This window comes from Ambystoma mexicanum, chromosome 2q, assembly GCF_040938575.1.
Source record: "Ambystoma mexicanum isolate Mex_15411 chromosome 2q, UKY_AmexF1_1, whole genome shotgun sequence".
NCBI classification, from domain to species: domain Eukaryota; kingdom Metazoa; phylum Chordata; class Amphibia; order Caudata; family Ambystomatidae; genus Ambystoma; species Ambystoma mexicanum.
Genome location: NC_090924.1, coordinates 608,748,905 through 608,769,541, shown reverse-complemented (window position 1 = coordinate 608,769,541; position 20,637 = coordinate 608,748,905). Strand labels below are relative to the sequence as shown.

The 20,637-nt window shown below is 48.0% G+C and overlaps 1 protein-coding gene across 1 annotated transcript in view; it reads left to right on the top strand.

Annotated features, from left to right (window-relative positions):
• Nucleotides 1-20,637, top strand: part of LOC138569620 (solute carrier family 22 member 13-like) — a 371,351-nt gene that overhangs the window by 204,866 nt on the left and 145,848 nt on the right. Inside the window, exon 7 of the mRNA XM_069647751.1 lies at nt 12,908-13,122. Within this exon, the coding sequence (XP_069503852.1) occupies nt 12,908-13,122 (215 nt within the window). The remainder of the gene's footprint in view (nt 1-12,907; nt 13,123-20,637) is intronic.

Here is a 20,637-nt window from a genome sequence, read left to right as displayed (position 1 = left end):
CATTGTGTACCTCATGAGTGGAGTTTGTGCATCTCACATAGGGGGATTGTGTACCTCATGAGTGGAGCGTGTGCATCTCACAGGGGGCGATTGTGCACCTCACATAGGGGTGGTTGTGGATTTTGAAAGAGGGGAGATTGTGCACCTCATGAGTGGAGCTTGTACATCTCACAGAAGGGAGATTGTGTACCCCATGAGTGAAACTTGTGCCTCTCACAGAGGCGAGCTTGTGCACCCCACAGAAGGGTGACTGTGCATCTTGACAGAGGGGAGCTTGTACATCTCATGAAGGGTGGTTGTGCACCTCACAGAGGGGAGCTTGTGCACCTCACAGAGTGGAGCTTGTGCATCTCTCAGAATGGAGCTTGTGCATCTCTCAGAGTGGAGCGTGTGCACCTCACGAATGGAGATTGTGCACCTCACTGATGGGGGATTGTGGAGCTTGTGCATCTCACAGAGGGGTGGTTGTGCATCTCACAGAGGGGGGATTGTGCATCTCATGAGCGGAGCTTGTGCATCTCACAGAGTGAAGATTGTGCACCTCACAGAGGGGGATTGTGGAGCTTGTGCATCTCACAGAGGGGTGGTTGTACATCTCACGAGTGGAGATTGTGCATCACACAGAGGGGGGATTGTGAACCTCATGAGTGGAGCTTGTGCATCTCACAGAGTGAAGATTGTGCACCTCACAGAGGGGGGATTGTGGAGCTTGTGCATCTCACAGAGGGGTGGTTGTGCATCTCACAGAGGGGAGATTGTGAACCTCACAGAGGGGTGGTTGTGCATCTTGACAGAAGGGAGCTTGTGCATCTTGAAAGAGGGGAGCTTGTACATCTCATGCATGAGGGGAGCTTGTGCACCTCACAGAGGGGAGCTTGTGCACCTCACATCGGGGTGGTTGTGCATCTTGACAGAAGGGAGCTTGTGCATCTCACAGAGGGGAGCTTGTGCACCTCACAGAGGGGCGGCTGTGCACCTCACAGAGGGGTGGTTGTGCATCTTGAGAGAGGAGAGGGGAGCTTGTACATCTAATGAGGGGAGCTTGTACAGCTCACAGACGGGAGATTGTGCACCTCACATAGGGGTGGTTGTGGATTTTGACACAGGGGAGATTGTGCACCTCATGAGTGGAGCATGTACATCTCACAAAGGGGAGCTTGTGCACCTCATGAGTGAAACTTGTGCCTCTCACAGAGGCGAGCTTGTCCACCCCACAGAGGGGTGATTGTGCATCTTGACAGAGGGGAGCTTGCACATCTCATGAAGGGTGGTTGTGCACCTCACAGAGGAGAGCTTGTGCACCTCACAGAGGGGTGGTTGTGCATCTTGACAGGGGGCAGCTTGTACATCTCATGAATGGTGGTTATGCACCTCACAGAGGGGAGCTTGTGCACCTCACAGAGTGGTGGTTGTGCATCTTGACAGAGGGGAGCTTGTACATCCCATGAGTGGAGCTTGTGTGTCTCACAGAGGGGTGGTTGTGCATCTTGCGAGAGAGGAGGTTGTACATCTCATGAGGGGTGGTTGGGCACCTCACACCGGGGAGCTTGTGCACCTCACAGAGGGGTGGTTGTGCATCTCACAGCGGGGAGCTTGTGAACCTCACAGAGGGGTGGTTGTGCATCTTGACAGAGGGGAGCTTGCACATCCCATGAGTGGAGCTTGTGTATCTCACAGAGGGGTGGTTGTGCATCTTGCGAGAGAGGAGGTTGTACATCTCATGAGGGGTGGTTGGGCACCTCACACCGGGGAGCTTGTGCACCTCACAGAGGGGTGGTTGTGCATCTCACAGCGGGGAGCTTGTGAACCTCACAGAGGGGTGGTTGTGCATCTTGACAGAGGGGAGCTTGCACATCCCATGAGTGGAGCTTGTGTATCTCACAGAGGGGTGGTTGTGCATCTTGAGAGAGAGGAGGTTGTGGATGTCATTAGCAGGCTCAGACTGGCGTATGGGGCAATACCCGAAGTGCAGGCCCAACATGCTCGTGTGGTCAAAGTGGGCCATCTCTTTGATCAAAGTGGGTAACTTTGATAGGTGTTTTGCCTGTGCAGCTAGCGGTTTAAGAGATGTATATGAGATGTGCATTTCCTAAACTTAGGAGATGTACATCTCCTATACAATTTCTGTACATATAAATAGTAACATCAGAGCCAGTCTTCATTTTAATATGGGTTTTCATAGGAGGCATATAGTACATGTGCACTGTACATGGGTTTATAACAAACACTCATATGCTACTCATTTGCTACTCATACACTAAACAATAATATGCTAGACCCTTACGCAGCCTACGCTCACATGCCATTCGCATACATGTAAAATGCTCAACTCACGTGCCCCTCACCTACATACAAACACTCATATGCCATATGCCACACACTCCTATGCCACACATTCATGTACCACACTCTCATATGTCGTACACTCCTATGCCATGAACTCTTATGCCATGCACTCATATGCTATACTCGCATAAGCCACACACTCATACGGCACCCACGCAAGTACCACACACTCTTATGACAAACACTCACAAGCAATGCACTCATACACGTATATACCATTCCCCTCATAGGCCATACACTCATACACATACACTCATATGCTATATGCTCAAATGCTATACAATCATAAGCATTACACTAATTTGTCATAAACTCATATGTCATACTCCCATACACTGATCCACCATGCACTCAAAGGCCATGCACTCATACATCCTACACCCATATTCCATACACTCATATGCCATACACTGACACAGCATGCAGTCATGTGACATACACTCACACCATACACCATATGACAGACAGTTACATACCAAACACACATGCAATCATACACTATATTCTAAAACATTGAACATGTTACAGACCTAATGCACACAGTCACACATCATAGCTGCAGACATGTACACATAGACACACACTCACAGAAAACAATGGGTCCAACTAGAGACACACACACACACACACACACACACACACACACACACACACACACACACACACACACACACACACACACACACACACACACACACACACACACACACACACACACACACACACACACACACACACACACACACACACACACACACACACACACACACCTGTCACCTCTCATGCTTTCCAGCACATTCAAAGTACATACTAAAGTACATGCCACCAATGCACACCGATTCAACATTAACAGACACAACATGCACTTACCCCTCGACTCAGGCACTATCTGTCTCTCATCCAAGCTGGAATGTTAAGTGCCTACCCGAATCTCAACATCCAAAGACCACATTCATTCTCTTATGAAACCCCACCAAACATGCCCAAGTCCAGAATTGGCTGATGACATGGAGCTCGACAGAGTCACACCTCAACTTTCACCCACTGCAAAATCCCTCAGGTTTATCATCAACTGTGACCTCTCATTCAAAACACACTACAAAGTCACGCCCTCTATATCCCTGCAAGAGTTTTAGAACAGTTGTCCAAGCCCTGGTCTTCTCCCATTTGGATGGTGGCAACAACCTACTAGCAAGAGCCCCAGATGCCAGCGTGTCTCCTCTGGAAGCCGTCCAGCATGCTGCAGCAGGCCTCATCACACAACTAAGAAAATGCAATCCACCCTCAAAGAGGTGCACTGGCTACTCCTTCAAGCACACATCATGCCCATGACTGTCAGCACCACCTGCAAAGCATCCACAACCAAAACACCACTGTACTTGGATGAGAATCTCACCATCTCCGGACGCCAGAGCAGCATAATAAACTGCACAAATACACAGGTATTTTTCTTGCATGCACCCTGTCTCTGGAACAAGTTGACAATACAGCTAAGACTGCCCCCTAAACTATGCTCTTCAGCAAGTACCTGAAGACACTACTCTTCAAAGAACATCTCTCCAATCATTGATCACTCCACTCAGCCCTTTGTCCTCCTCTAGAGCAATCTCCTCACCTGCTTCCCTTCACCCTCCTAGATCCTCTGTTGCCCCTGTGGTAACATAATTACTGCCACATTTACTGCACCACTGAACTTTTAATGAGGCCCTATCTCTTTTTCATGTAATAGATCATGACTTTTCTCTGGAAAAGTCAATTTCCTATCTCACAAAAATACAATTACCCCAGTTAATAATTTAAAGTAAGCAAATGTCCTTCCTAAAATAACAGACAACGCTTTATGGCTGGAAAAGACGTTTATTGATTACAATGCCTCTATGGTCTGGAACAGACCACAAATTCTCCCTGGAATATACTGCAACCTTAATGGCAGCAGACCACCCATCTGTGCAATATGCCACTGCTTCAGCGTTGAATCGACCACCCATCTGTTGTAAACAATATACCTTCTTCCAAGAAGAGATCAATAATCCTCCCTAAAGAAGATTGTATCCGATTTCTGAAATCTATCAATTGTCTCCCTGGATTAGATCAGTCCACCTCTCGAAAGAACAGCACTTCCTCCAAGAAAATACCACAGCACCTTGTTGTAGAGTACACACTCCTTGCTGTGAATTATTTCTGGATGTAATAACCATATTAAACAAAACATCTCATGTTTATTTCATACAAGCAGAAGTCCCCGTTCTCCAAACAGGTTCTGTAGACAGACATGATAGCACTGATCCTGTAGGTTGCTGTTCCAAATTACTTCTTGCTTGATGTGTGTTGCACTCTGAAGTAAACTGCACTGAGACTGGGCGCATGTGGCTGGATGACATACCCCGGAGCAGATGTTGAGGGGAGGCAAGAGTTGGTGTGCTGCTGCATACTCGGACCATCTGTGCTCTCTCCCCACCTGTTGCTTCACCCTGGCGTGATGCAGTTCATTGTGATGCATTGCGGTGCAAATATCTTGGAAACCGTGCATCCTAGGGCCTGGACCTCGTGTTTTGTTCCTTGTGTCGGGACCGGTCCTTCTACGGCCACATTGATGTTTCGCCCATTTTAGGCAACTGTCTCATGTGGGAAGATGCTAAAATCCGGGGAAAGGGGTGGGGTGTCCAAATGTCATGTATCTAGTAATGTCTGAAGGGTCACAATGACTACGTATGCACAATTTGGTGCAGATTGGTGGAAGGAACAGTGTAGAATTGTGTAAGGAACAACGCTTTGCCAAGCCACAAACACACAAACACATTCTGACGTAGGCTGAAATCCAGGGACCAGTATGGGGTTTCAAATTTCATGTAGCCAGTAATGTCCGTAGGATCCTAACAGGTAACTATGCAAAATTTGGTGCAGATTGGTGAATCAATGTGGAATTGTATAAGGAACAATGCTTTGCCAAGCCACACACCCACAAACACATTTTGATTTGTGCTGAAATCTGGGGATCAGGGTGGGGTGTCCAAATGTCATGTAGCCAGTTATGTCCAGAGGGTCCTAATAGATAACTATGCAAAATTTGGTGGGGATTGGTGAAACGATGTGGAATTGTATAAGGAACAACGCTTTGCCACAAATCCCGACGCAAATACATTTTCAGTTTTAGATATATATTATGTTATTGTGCATTTGAATAGCCCCTTATATACCATTGGTATGATCACAAAGCGTTGTGGTTTGAACGCCATTGGGGACCGCAGTCAAGGTCAGTGGAGAGTGTAGGGTAGCATATAGTGCTTGGGTGCACTCAGTATGTGTGCAGCCAGTGCTGTTTGCGCGTAGCTGGCCGCATTCTAATGCTAGGTGCAGTGCAGTGGTTAGGAGAGTTCAGTGGAATGTGTGCAGCAAGGTAATTGGCTCTGAGTCTGCATTCTGGCGGCCGTGGGGCCTGTGTAAGAGATTATGTGTGCAGCTAGGCCGAAATTGATCAAGGGGTATAGCTGCGTTTTATTGTTTGTTGGTGTAAAGTGGAGAGTGAGTAGATTGGTAGGAGTGAGTGTCTGTGCCTACCGGTAGGAGACCCCTGTTCCTGGTTAATTTCCGGAACCCGATGAGCTGGCTGTGTCTTCCCTGGCGGTTTGCGGTAGTGTATCTCCGAGAGAGATTCTCTGGCAGGTGCAGAGTATGTTCTGTTTGACCGGTTGGAGGATTCTTGTTTCTGAAGCTCTGTTGTAGGTGTCAGAGGGCCCATTTTCTGTGTCCCTGGTCATAGTTTATGGTCGATGGCTGGGAAATTCCTGACACGTTTGTGGTTACAGGTGTGGAATTATATTGCAACAACTTTGTCCCATTGAGAGCAGGGGTGCTAGAGAACTGATTGGATGAAGGCTGTAGTGCATGATTCTCAGGAGAGTCCAACCAAACATAGTTGCTATAGCGCCTCGTGTGAGGCCATTCTTAGCTTTATTCCTTGGTAGGCCAGGGTTGCCTGACTTCAGCATATACCACCTTGTGTACCCGGTAGGTGACATGATATGGCCCAATCATAATGTTTGAAACATAAGCGCTATGAAGCTCTGCAGTAGCGGCTCTGTGGGTTGATTCCCAGATAGGTAGAGCTTGACACAGGGTTAACAGGAAATTGGGTCAAACATAGTTGGCTGACAGGGGAGCCTGCGATGGTGGCTTTTCGTGTTAATTAAAGTTTGACAAGAGCAGGTCCAATCACCTTTTGCTGTCAGAAGAGCTATTACGCTCTGGGATTTTGGTGGTGCGGAGGAGTGTGCTGAGAGGTTGCAGGACAGTGGTTGGCAGCTCCTGGAGTGATAGCTATAGATAGTGATAGATAGATAAACACACTTTGCATTCAATATCTAATTTCTTAGATGTCATGTCACAGCACTTTCAATCAGCATTGTGAGCGGATGTGTACCTGTAGTGGTGTTTGGGGTTGGGCATGCACCCACAACAATGCAGGGAAGTAGTGGGCACATGCAGAAAATATGCATTTTGTTTACAGACAGAAACTGTAATTCCCCATTTGTAGATCGTCGGTTTCATTAGGATCTAAGCATGATTGTTCACAATCAAAGGAGGAAATGCACGCATTAGCCCAAAGGGCCCTCCTTGTCACCTTCCTTAAATATACAAGAGGTTTTACCTGTCCTTTTCAGACATTTCTCTTTTGTGTGCCCCACCTTGTTGCCACGCTGTTTTAACCAGGACCAATCAGACTGGTGGGGCACGTACTTACATTTTTGTCCTCTGTGTAGACATCATGCTTGGGTTGGACTGCGCCACAGCATGTGGACAGGCTGAGTGGCATTCTTTCAATTGCATATGGCAGGATTGGGTGCCATAACAGGCCCCGATACTTAGTACAGTGGGTCCCGACCTGATCCGAAGAAAGTGCACATGTCTAACCAAATCACTGGCGGTGATTGGGTAGTCGTGGTGAATTTGAATGCAGGCTGGGGTGCCATACATGATGACGTCTCTGAACGTCGTTTCACGTGGAATTCTGGAGATGAGTGCCTTATTTTCTTTAAAGAACACTGGGTAATTGTACTGGGTGTTGCTTTGCAAGGTACAATGGATAGATGCTGCTGCAGAGCGGATGAGCAAGGGCGTATCAGGGGATCTCGCTCCTGCTTCAGGTCAAGATACCAATCTCACATATGTGGTAGATGGGGTGCACCTCTTCACCGCTCCAGCTATGCATGTGCACAGATTGAGAGGAAGCCTCCCGGCCTAGTGGGAGGTCTAGGATGACGAAATGGCCTAGATCAAGATCCAGTAGCTCTCCTGATTCAGAGGCAGAGCTACAGGCCATGAAGAACGAGGCCGTAGAGGAAGCCCTGTTAAAAGACAGATTGAATAATACACCTCTTTCAGCTCTTGCAGATGCAGGCTCTGATGCCAATGACAGCCATTTTTCTAAAGCACTAAGACCTCTGTCTATCCTAGGCCTGGCCAATCTGAACTTCCCAGAGACTCAAGCCAAAGGAGAAGGGAATAGTATACAACACTGGGTTGCTATCCAGGTTGGCAGTGCGCAAATAAAGAGAATGAGCTGGTCCTCAGAAGGTTTTTCTGCCGATATTGTTGTCAAAACGTTAGCTGGTTCAGGGCAAGGCAGGAGAGGTGGTGAAATCAGTGAGAGTTGATTGTATGGAGCCTAATCTGGCAGGTAAACCCACCAGGTATGTGGAGGATATGGTCTCAAGCGACTCTGTGGATACGAGGGCCGACTCCGCATTATAGAAAACATGTGCGCGGCGACCTGGCTCTGCGTATTGCCATTTATGAGGTCTGTTTGGTTCAGCCTCTGTTAAAGGAGCTGCTGTTTGATAGAATGGATAAAGAGGAAGTCTGTAGCCTTATTCCATTGGACATCAAGCTCCAGCTGATGTACAACACATCAATGAAAGGAGTGACAACAGCAGTCCTTAAAGGTTTTGCCACATCAGCAGCAAGAAGGGGCATTTACTTGTGAGACTGGAATGTGGATAACGCCCAGAAGAGTATTCCATTTCTTGGGGGAATGCTATGCGGTCCAAAAATCAAAGAGATTGTTAAGAAATAATAGCATGACAAGACCTACTCCGCACCTCCTCAAAAAGAAGCAGACCTGCACGACCAAGAATATGTATCCTAGAGCCCAGCAGAGAAGCAACAGGAAACCAGGATTCCCTTGAGGCCGGGTACAATCCAAAAAGAGGAAGAAGGTCACAGGCTATGCTAATGGCGCCCTCTTCTCAGAAACATTCCTGACTATGCCAAACAAACCCTGGAAAATCTCGCAGTGGGAGGAAGGTTGCAATAATGTTTCCAACATGGAGGGTCCCTGGGTCAATGGGCAAGTGGAATTGTGAACACAGGATACAAAATATGGTTTGCCAATGTTCCTCTTTCTTCAAGAACAATTCAGACGTTGACTCCAAAGGATTGAGTATGGAGTCTAGCACTGATACAGAATCTACTAGATCGGCGGGGATCTTTACTGTTCTTCTAGTCCTAAAGCAGAAAGGTGGTCCTCAATTTGAAACTTCTGACCAAGTGGGTGCTCTTGGGCCTTCAACCTACAGCATGTTAGGACCATACCCATGGTGAAAGGTGCTATACAAATGACCAAAATGATTGAATGAATGAATGAAGGATATGTTTTATAATGGAGCTGCTGCAGAACATAAGCTGATGTCTCCAGGCCTTTTCATGACAGCAATAGACTTGCAGAGCACCTACTACCATGTACCTATTTGGGCCACTCACCAGAAGTATCTCTAATTCACCATGCTAGGAAATCACTACTAACACTCATTGTTGCCCTTTAGCCTAACCATGGTACCGAGAATGTTTACAGAGCTCTTTGGTCTGATTTTGGGTCTCTTACGCCTATCAAGCATTCACTTGCACCCTCATTTGGACGACAGACAGACTCTCGATGATTTAAGGGAACTGGTAAAATCTTCTACATCCAGAGTATGTAATAGGTTTCCACATAATTCTTCGGGAATCCCAGTTAGACCAATCTCAGTCTATGGATTTCATGGAGTTCATTTATTGACAGACTTGCATCTGGTGTTCTTGCCTGCGTCTCATGCCCTGAAGATACAAGACTGTCTAAGGTCTCTGCTGCAAAGCCACAGCACCATAGCCATGTCCCGGTTGAGGGTTCAAAGGGACATGCCAGCCACAGTATTCCTGATATCATGGGCCACAAAATATCTGAAACCCACACTGAATCATGCCTTGTCTTGCTGATATCCATGCAAACAGGCATTTGAGACTATGACCCCGGTATCGGATCATTACAGAGTGGGAGTCAGGGGAGTCAGGCTGGATATTCCAATGAGGGTAAATACAATTGAGCAATGTGGTTCCTCCTTTTTGTAAAAGGGGGTTGGTGTGGGTGAGGAAAATAATACGGTCAAAAAAGAGGGAGGATTCCACAACTAGCTACCCTACTTTCACACGTACAGGTTGTCAATGCCAGCAAACACTGCAACTAAAAAGCTTTAGTCAGTTATTTATACAGCCAGATACCAGGTCAGGTTGAATAACCACATATTTTAATCAATATACAAATCTCATCAAAAGGCTAAACTATTTAAAAAACAAGCCTCACACACAGAATTGTATGAAAACAAGACGTTCTGTGAAGGACGATAATAATAATACGGCAATTATATATCACTACCAACCCTCAGGTATCTGAGGCGCTGCGTGTGTGGTGCTCATTTATCGAGCTCGGAAGGATGAAAGACTGAGTTTGGCCCCGCCTGGATTCGAACCTGCGTCAGCATGCTCTGCACAATGTCAAAGCGAGCGTTGTACTCGCTGGGCCACTTGACCGGCTACAGGCAAACAGAGAACAAAGAATGTTGGAATTGTATTCACTTGCCGTTGTGATGTTAGTAGCAACAGTGAGATACAATATCTATCTGCATATAGTGGCCTTCTCTATGGGGCGTCTACACATGGTAGTGTTTCTAGGTCTAGAGAGGACAACAGTATATGAACTGGTCTATTTTCGGTGTGTCTTCAGACCCGTCTTCAGGACGCTTGTGAAAGTTGGCATCGGGGCTCATTCATACATAGCTTCGTGCACAAGGCCTTGTGCAACAGAAACTGTGATTTAAAGTGACCAAAACACACAATCTAAACCTAAAACTAAATGTATGACCTGATGTATGGTGCACTGATGGACATATTACAAATATTACTGACCTTTCAAATCTTCATGGTGTGTGAAGTATTCGACAAGGATATTATCCAAACGATGCATGTAATTTGGAACTGTAAAAGGACGACAATAGCCCAATGGGTTTCTAATCGTTGAGCCTGTGTGCTTCATTGCTAAGCATGTCAAGTTCATGCTTCATTGCTAAGCATGTCAAGTTCACACAGTTAATACTCAGCGGGCGATATGTTTAATATCAGACACGCATTGTGCACTCATAGAAATGCCATTCTGTGCACTGGATGTCACCTCCTTTTACTTGTCATATCAAGACTGAACTGATCGAATTGCGCATGCCAGTTAATTCATGATTTTGTTATCTTAATTACCTGGACATTATTGGTATTACTCGGTGTCCAATCTTTAGGCGAGAGGTTTATATTCATCCACTTATATGCCATATAATCCAGAGGCTTCTGTTTATTAATGGTAGTTGTTCTTACTGATGGGCATCACATCATACATTTCGTTTTTTTCGTTTTTAGGTTTTAATTGTGTGTTTTGGTCACTTTAAATCACAGTTTCTGTACAGAAAAAGGGACACAGGACTGCCAATATCGGCGTGCTGCCCATTCTCTGGTTCAAAGACTGACAGGTATTTGCAGGCATGTGTCTTGTCGATTACCGTAAGTATCTGACAGATTTCGACACTGGACATTTGCCAGAAAAATGTCCAATTAAAATCTAAATAATTCATAGACAACGTGGTGCATATTTTTCGCCCCCCTTTCTTCAGAGTTCATCAGTGGAGTGTCGAGGAGGGCCACTTCGGGTAATGCCTCCAGAATGTGTGGTAATCTTCGTTACCCTAGTGGTTCTTCATCATCATCTTCCTGACTTTGCGCCGACACCCACCTGGTTGGGACGAGGGAGGTTAATTGGGAAGGTCTTGGCCATTAGAGTGAGGGAAGAGGGTGAAACATGAGGCAGAGAAAAGTCTAGTCTATGGCCTGGAAAGGAGGGGTAACACCTCATGTGCATTTAAGGGAGGCCAGGAGGAGGGCCACTAGGATCATAATGATTACCATATGTAATGAAGGCATTGTGGACAACCAAGTCAAGAGCCAATGCAGGGTTCCATCCTGAGGCTAGCACCGAGGACTGGACAGTGGCAGAAGGGCATTATGACCCTAGATGGGTGATTTCAGTTTTTATACGGTGAACGAACATAACCAATGCAGAGGGAGGCCTGGTTCAGAAGATGCAAAATGTGTGATGCAACTAAAGGTTTAACTAATTACTGGACTATGATCCATTTGCAGATTTGAGAAATCCCTGGCACCGCTAAACCGAGGTAGGCCCGTCCTGCACGAATCAACTAAAGGTGTATTGCCAAGAAGAAGATACATTTTTATGACAGGTATTCAATCCAAAAAAGAACCTCATAAGATGTCTTTACTGGCATGGGAGCAAGGTGACAAAGTTTGCCAATTCCAATTGGAGTGTGGGCTTTATACTGTGGTAGTGTAAAAAGGGCAAGGCATCATTGGGGGAAATTATCTTTGCTCCCTTCCATGGATGCCCACTTGAGAAAGAGAAATTCAGAAGGCAAAAAGGAGGTGAGCTATTTCTACTTAAAAAGGTGTAGCTTAAGTTCATATGTTATTGAATGTATTTGCAATTGTTTAATGATGGCTTTCCCCCAACCTTCTCTGGTCATTTCCAATCACGCCAAAGGAGAGATATTACAGAGTATTCGCAGTTCTCAGCAGGCGGCACATAGTTCTGACTGCCGGTAAATCCTGGGTTGAGTGGGGCAACTGAAGGCAAAGTCAGTCGGTCCGAGTGGGTCGGACAAAAAGCAGGGGGTGTGGGGTGGGTGCGGGTGTTGTTGTGGAGGGCGGCTGTGTGATGTCCCTGTCCGGGAGGCAGATGATTTTAGGATCCACTGAGCTCCACCTCACACATTTGATACCTGTGAATGTCACCCACATAATCTGCCCTTTTTTAGTCCAAATCAGAGCTGTTCTGGAGTGAGGCAAATGTCCTACCTGTACCACGAGCTGAGTATTACTTTTTAAATATTCGTGGGCAGCACTGGAAGTTGACAGGCCCACATTTGATGAACTTTGAGTGCCCCCATACTGATGTGGCCTGCCACCTCAGCTTTCACCATCAGGATTGGGTGCACACCCCTGCCAGTGGCTTTGCCACTTCTGGCAGTGGCTTTTTCCTAGTAGCACTGCGTTTCTGGGATAGGTGGTAATAGCCCACTCGATGCCGGGATAATTGCTAGTGCCTTTTCTCTTTTGTCAATGCTCATTGCTTCATAGATTTCATTGAGAACGCATGACTGCTCCTTGATTGCAATCGTCTTTCTGTTGGTTGCAGGTTTGTCAACAGCCTGGTGTACTACGGGTTGAGCCTCAATGTCGGAAGCTTTGGCTTGGATATCTACCTGACACAGCTTGTTTTCGGCTTCGTGGAAATCCCGGCCCGCATTGGGTGCATCTTCCTGCTACAGCTGATAGGAAGAAAGAAAAGTCAGGCCTCTTGTCTCCTTCTGGGCGGAGTAGCATGCCTGGTCATTACCGTGATTCCTAAAGGTAATATGTTAATTTGAAACATCCTCTATGAAAACCTTTACAAACTGTCAACTGTATGCCTTCATAGGAAAAGTGTACGAGAAATTGAGATGGATGTCGCATGGTTTTGTTGATTGGTTAGAAAATGTGTGCTCTTTCAGTGGTTGATTTAATTAAGAAGTTACCAGTAGAAACTCTGACTTACTCTGATTAGATCTTCTCTTTGAAAGGGAAAGTCAGGAATAAGGCACAGCTATTACATTACTTCATTGTGAATCAAATAGTCTCTCTCCGGGAGTAATTCAGAGTTGCACCCCGTGGCATTCACATCCAGCTGATATTTGATAGCCAAATTGACCTATTTTGGGACTTTCAGTCCAACTTTACCAAGGAAATGAGTGCCACCTCCACTGAAACTGCACCCGAGACAATAACAATAAACTGCACCCGAGGCAAGTGTGTATGCCAAAATGCACTTTGGCATACACACTTACAGCACACACACACACACACACACACACACACACACACACACACACACACACACACTTCACCACACCACACTGACTGCATTCGAGATCATAACCACATCAAATAGCTCACACAATACACTTAGGCTTGCTCGTACACATTAGAATCAGAAACACACACGAAATCCATTGCAACATTCACCACAGACAACACCAACAGCACGGGAGCCGCACACCAATATAGTGTGACAATATAGTCATACAAACATGGCACACCCAGAGAACACATACAAACCTAAGATCACAATACAGCACAGGCACAGTACAGATATAATATGCAACGCACATACACTCGCACACTCACACACCAGCTCCTCCGTTTAAACATATGCATTGTATTCCTGCTGCACTTTCTTTCATATTTCATGGCCAGATGTTCTAGCGGCAGGCATTCTATAGCAGTCACCCCAATTACCAGCAGAGAGACATCAAAAACTCCCCACCGCAAGAACGGAAGACTCAGCCATGGGGAGAAGTTTACTGTCTTTATTATCTAATAACCAAGAGGGATCACACTAGAATAACATTAATTCTCCAGGGTTCTCGACTTCGGAGCGTGTGTCACCTGGTTTTATCCAGGTGTGACATTACAAAACTAACCTCTATCCCCGAAACCTATCAGGCATTCACATTGGTCAGTTTAGGTGAACTAGGTATATGTTCTATAGGGGTTAGTTCTACTATTCAATAGCCATTTCCGGTGGCTCCTCGTGAGACCACCTCTGCATGTTTCAATCTGCAATGTTGCAGGGTGCCCAGGGAGACCATTGACTCCTGCAACATATTAAATCCTTACGTGAAAGGTGACTCTGGATTGGGCAGAATGTGTCCTCCCAGTTCTGGGACCCTGGATAGTTACCAGGCTGAGTGTACCTTTTCAAGGCAATGAGAATGAACATGGAGGGGCTTTGTATTCTCTAATGTTGCTACCTCTGATCACCTAAGCCTGGGAGAGTGCACTCAGTTGACAGTTCATGAGCAACACTTGTATCTTTCCACCTCTGATTTCATGGGGACAGCTTCTCTCCATCCACCTCGATTGAATAGGCAATGTCCTGTTCTGCTAGGTCATGTATGTTGAGACCATGAAATGAAGCTCACTTGCCGGTAATTATGAGGATATTAGTCTGGATTTCTTGCAGGTGGCTTATCGTCTTGGTAACCAGGAACTTTCCGTCTCCGCTCGTCCTTGGCTGGGTGCATCGTTCTGCTTGCCTCTGGCTGCAGCGATCATGCCGGCCCTTCCATGTACTCAAAGACTGTCTCCCCTCCCTCATTCACTTCAGTGGCCCTGTAGCGTCCATATTTGCCCTTATGGCTTTTCCATGTGCAAGCTTGGTATATGTATACTTAGGCAGCTTGCGGTTCAGCTTTACTGAGGAATGTGTCTAGATTTAGAGATATGTATGTGTCTGTCATCTACCTGCATGAATCATAAGCATGTGTTTCATGTCTATATGTAATACGCTAGTGCATGTTTGTGTAGCTTCATGAATGGATGGCTATGTACTTCATGTCTAAGTGTGGCTACTTCGTGATGTCAGTGATGACATCATTGATTTCTTGAAGAGTGAGGTGCATCTATCGTGTCTCAGTCTTCGGGCTGAGAGTTGTGTGGAGGTCATGAGAGCCATACTTGGACCTCCATCTTCAATCCCCCTTCTGGTCAATGTGTCGACCACATTATCTACACGACTCTCTTTGATCTCGTGTAACTTTGGGCGCCCAACCTTTGTTATTCCTCAGAGATGTCCATGGTACTTTGCATGGGCCCTCATTACAAGTTTGGAGGTAAGGTACGGCCCTTACTGGCATGGAGCAAATACCGTGTCCGTGTTGCCACAAGGCCGCTATTAGAGGGCGATTATGAGTACGCTGGCACAAGCTTTGCGCCATGCCGTTAACGACCTTACCGCCCTGCCGTAAAAGGGTGAAAAATCGCCCTTACCGGGCTTCCCGCGAAGCGCAGGTAGCTCCACCACCATCCAAGCCATCGGCATTACCAGAGACCGCTATTAGCGGTCACCGCAATTAGCGGTCACCGCTAATAAGTGGAACCGGAAATAGCGTGATCGCACAGGAACGGGAAAGAGCATGGCGGTCATCTTTAAAAACACAATCAATTACCATCCTCTGTAACCAGGACCTATATCACCACCACACCTCTACCTCTACCTGCAGCATATCACAATGCCCAAGGCACTCAAAAAAAGTGCAGAGCGCTTGCGCAAGGAGCTCTTCTCACAAGAGGAGTTGAACATGCTGGCCGAGACGCTGCAAGAACATGCGGATGTCGTCTTCTCCACCAACATGTCTCGACCTGCAGTGCAGCGGAAGAAGGACATATGGGCGGAGGTGGCGCATAAAGTGAGTACCGTTGGCACCACCCCCCGCACTCCTAAAGATGTCCGGAAGCACTGGGACGACCTGCGCTTACGCGTGCGGAACATCCTCTCGGCCAACCGCAAGCAGGGGATGGCAACAGGTGGAGGTGTGGACTCCCCCTTAAAGATGCAACCCTGGGAGGAGATCTGTGCAAGCACCATTGGGATGGAGGCTATTGATGGAGTGGGGGACATGGAGCGAGCCCCGTCATCGGCTGATGCAGGTAAGTGTCCCAAATGAAACACTGCAAAGACCAACACAATGATGTCCCCCTGAACTGACAGTGCAATGATGGAAAGCAGGGTCCACCAGACACATATTTGCAAAACTGCCTACAGGCAGTGCACAGCACCATCTTGTCCACATGCATGATGCACCCCATATATGTTTCATCCCAGACGCATCCCTGCATCACCCACCCAAAAGCCAAGAAACCAGTATGTCACTACCCCAATGCCAATCAACTGCCTTTCCATATAAATGCAGCTACCCCAATGCATGCCTGATGTATGTAGACCCATCAATAATCCTCTCCCTCTCTTGGTCCCCCACAGGCACGCAATCAGACAGCGATGACCAGGACCCCAGGGAGGATGCTGCGACACCACACAAGAAGGCCAGGGGCATGGAGGGAGAGGAGGGCAACCTGGACTACCATGGAAGGGCAAGACAACCCGAGAACCCACAGCACCAATGTGCACTATGGCCCCCACCACAGCACCCACACCAGCCACCAACACACAGGAGCCAGTGGCTGAAGGCACTTTATCGGCTGCCAGCAGTACTGTGGGGGAGACAGCTGCCACAGCAGCCGTGTCCGATGATGAGGCAGATGTTCTGCCACATGGCACAACTACCGCTATAGGCCCCCACATTCACCACACCTCTCCCCATCCAGCATACACAACATCAACAGCAACAGCCATGAGCTGTCTCCTGGGGAGTCATGGCCCGGCAGCTTCAGCCCCACGCCAAGCGTGCATGAGGAACCAACCATGTCGGTAGCACCTCATACATCCACCAGTGTCCGGAACAGCCAAGGGGGGATCAGGGCAATCCAAAAGCGGCAGGAGTAGCTGACAGGGCTGTTGACACAGCACATCACAGAATGTGGCCGGGCAAGGGATGAAATAAAGAAATGTGCTTCATCCCTCAAATCTGCAATCTGCAATTGAGACCACCTCAAAAGACATATGCAGTGAATTGGCAGCTGTGAGGCAGGTCCTCACCCAAATGGTGGCAGCATGGGGGCCATGCGTCCGGCACAGGTGGTAGAATAACCTGGGACATCCTCAAATGCCAGCTCCACTAAGTCCAGCCCCCTGCGTAGGTCTGGGCGGAACCTGCGCAGGTCGGACAGGGGTCCACCTGATGCCGGAAGAGAAGGGCTGTAGGTTCAGCAAGGCATTCTGGTCTTATGTAGACTTATGGAGCATGCCAGTGCACACCATGTGTGGGGAAGTTGAGGGGGGAGGGGGAAGGGGAGAGGGTGTGTGGGGGAGTTGAGGGGGGAGGGGGAGGCTGGAGAGGGTGTGTGGGGTGGAGGGCTTGTGCACTTGATTTGTTATATATTCGAATACACCTGTTGTGAAATCTGAATTCACATGTGCGGACATTGCTTATTGTGTATGTGTGCTTTATTGGTGAACAGTCTACAGTGTCCATGTCCCTGACACACCCAGTGCCCTGAGTCCCACCTCCATGTCACACTCCCCATCCATGTGTGCTAGAAACATTGGTTGATCAGAGTCTGACGCATGGCACGCCCCTCCTGTGTATCGCTGCCTCCCTGAAGTGCAGCTCCATCTCCACCCTCCTCATCCTCATCGTCAGGTGGTTGCAGGTCAGCGTCAGGGGGCAGAGGCACATTCCGTCTGATGCGCATATTGTGTAGCATGACACATGCCATGATGATCTTGCCCACCTTCTCATGGCCATACAAGAGTGCCCCACCAGACCTGCTGAGGCAGCGAAACCGTGCCTTCAATAGGCCAAATGTCTGCTCAATCACCTCACGGGTACGTGTATGCGCACGATTGTAGTCCTCCTCGTGCCTGTTCTGCGGGTTCCGGACTGGGGTAAGGAGCCACCTCTTCAAGGGATAGCCTGCATCACCTGCATGTGGGCAACAATGATTATGTGTAAGTCCTCACATCATATGGGACCTGTATCAATGACACCATAGCATGCATTTATTTCCTGTTTGCACCCACAGATCCATGCATGAATAGAGACACATGATGTGACTGCTATGTGTGCATTCTTCTTATAGACAGGTGTGCGTGCCATCGTCTAGTGGGCACAGGGGGGGCGAATTCCTTGTGAGTGCTCATGCACTGTGGTAGTCCACGCTGGTTGTTCCCATGATCTGGGTGATGTGCAGTGATTTGTATGCTTTCATCCGGTCAGCGTTGATGGCAGCCTCATGATGATCACACTATGCACGACAAATGGTGACATGCTGTTTTGGTGGACCTCTGTGTTGGTGTAGGGGTGCGTTCATGTATTTTGCCCTGATGTGGCTCCTTTGTACGCAGTAATGGAGACCTGTCCTTTTTGATGATGGTTTTTGGTGCTGTGCATTGGCAATCCTAATTGCTTGTTGCTGCATTGTGTTGTGGGGGCTACGGTGTGATTATGTGCAGTGTAAATGTTGATGGCTATGGAATGGTTGTTGCACTGCATCATTTTCGTGGTAGGGCAGCTTACGTCTTGCATTTTGTGGTCAGGTGTCGGGTCAAGTCTGGCCTGCTTTGGGGTATGAGCATGGTCCATCCTCTGAGGTACTCTCAGCCAGGTGAAGTATGCATCTCCCCCCCATCTCAGCCAGGTGAAGTATGCATCTCCCCCCCCATCTCAGCCAGGTGAAGTATGCATCTCTCCCCCCCATCTCAGCCAGGTGAAGTATGCATCTCCCCCCCCATCTCAGCCAGATGAAGTATGCACCCTCCCCCCCCTCCATCTCAGCCAGGTGAAGTATGCATCTCTCCCCCCCCATCTCAGCCAGGTGAATATGCACCCCCCCATCTCAGCCAGGTGAAGTATGCATCTCACCCCCCAATCACCTACCCGCATTGCATTGCCATGAGCCTGACATGCAACTCACCGAGTAGCCAGGATCTGTGACCTGCGTGTCGCTCCATGTAGCGTGGTATCGTGGAGTTCCGCATGACCATTGAATCATGGGTTGATCTTGGAAATCGGGCACAACAATGTGTGATGATTTTGTTTGGGTCACATACCATTTGCACGTTGATGGAGTGGTATAACTTACGGTTGCGGTACACTGCCTCCATGGCATGTGGGACCACCAATTCAACATTGGTGCAGTCGATGGCGCCAATGCAACCAGGGATGCCGGCCAGTGAATGGAAACCAACTTTGGTGTTGGAGATCTCCTGGGCTGTCCGTGGTAGGAAAATGTGGTCGCCTGTGTGCTTCAGGAGGACATCGAACACTTGGTTCAGCATACGTGAGAATAATGGTGGTGATATGCCATGCATGTGCCCCACTGTATGCTGATAGGTGCCTGTGGCCAGGAAGTGGAGCACAGACACTACCTTCAGTAGAGGTGGGATGGCGGTGCGTATTTCAATCAGGCTGACGATGTTGTCATGTATCATGTCCACAATGGTGGTGATGGTGTCCCGGTCCATACGGTAAAGGGTGTGGATCTGCTCAGGGGTTAGGTTGAATGGACTGGCTCGGATGCGAGGGATTGGGGGCTGCCTGTGTGGTACCACTGGCTGCACTGCTGGGGCATGCTGGGCCTGCCTCACCCTCCTTCTCCTCCTGCATCTCCTCTGTGCTGCCTGTTGTTGTTATTGCAGCAGTTCCACTGCAATCATGTCCTCCAGCCCGAGCATTGCTAGTAGTATTGGAATCATTTTGGTGTGTGACTGGGTGTGGGAAGGGGTGGGGTGTGATCCTTTTGTGCTGGCCCAGTCTATATTGCCTCCACCTATGCTGATTGTGTGCACCTGTGGCAGTTGAGAACACTGCACATGGCCGTTTACGGGTGCTCCACAATGCTGGTATTTACTCCATGCCGATAAAGTACTTTTCGGGCTTCAGTAGGGCGTTATTTGCATGTCTGCCTGACATGTGATGTCCTCCTGTTTACGCCATGCTGGTATTGCCAGCATGAAGGGTCGCGTGCCCGTGCCATGCCGCTATTAGAGGCACTGTTAATTACGGTGCAGGTAATAGCGGGTTGGTGGGTTGTAATGGCCCGGAGCGGTAAACGATGCCGGGAATGCTTTACCGGCATCGTTTATCCCTTACCTCCAACCTCGTAATGACCCCCATGGTTTTTCAAACTCCATGTCAAGTAACCGCAGTCTCCACCAGGGATGCACCAAACCCATTTTTCCCAACAGTCATGGGTGTTGAATGGGTACTCGAACACCGTTCCTGCTGGGAACAGAGGACACTGCGTCAGTTGTGATTTCAGCGTATTCTTCAACTTCTTCAGTCTCTAAGTCTATCACCACTTTCATCTCTAAGGTCTTTTCAGTGGTCTTTTTGCATTGCGTGATGCCTATTCTATTGCATTGCGTGATGCCTATTACGCAGAAGGTGAAAAATACTTGTACCAGGGCTGCTACCAGTACCTTCAGTC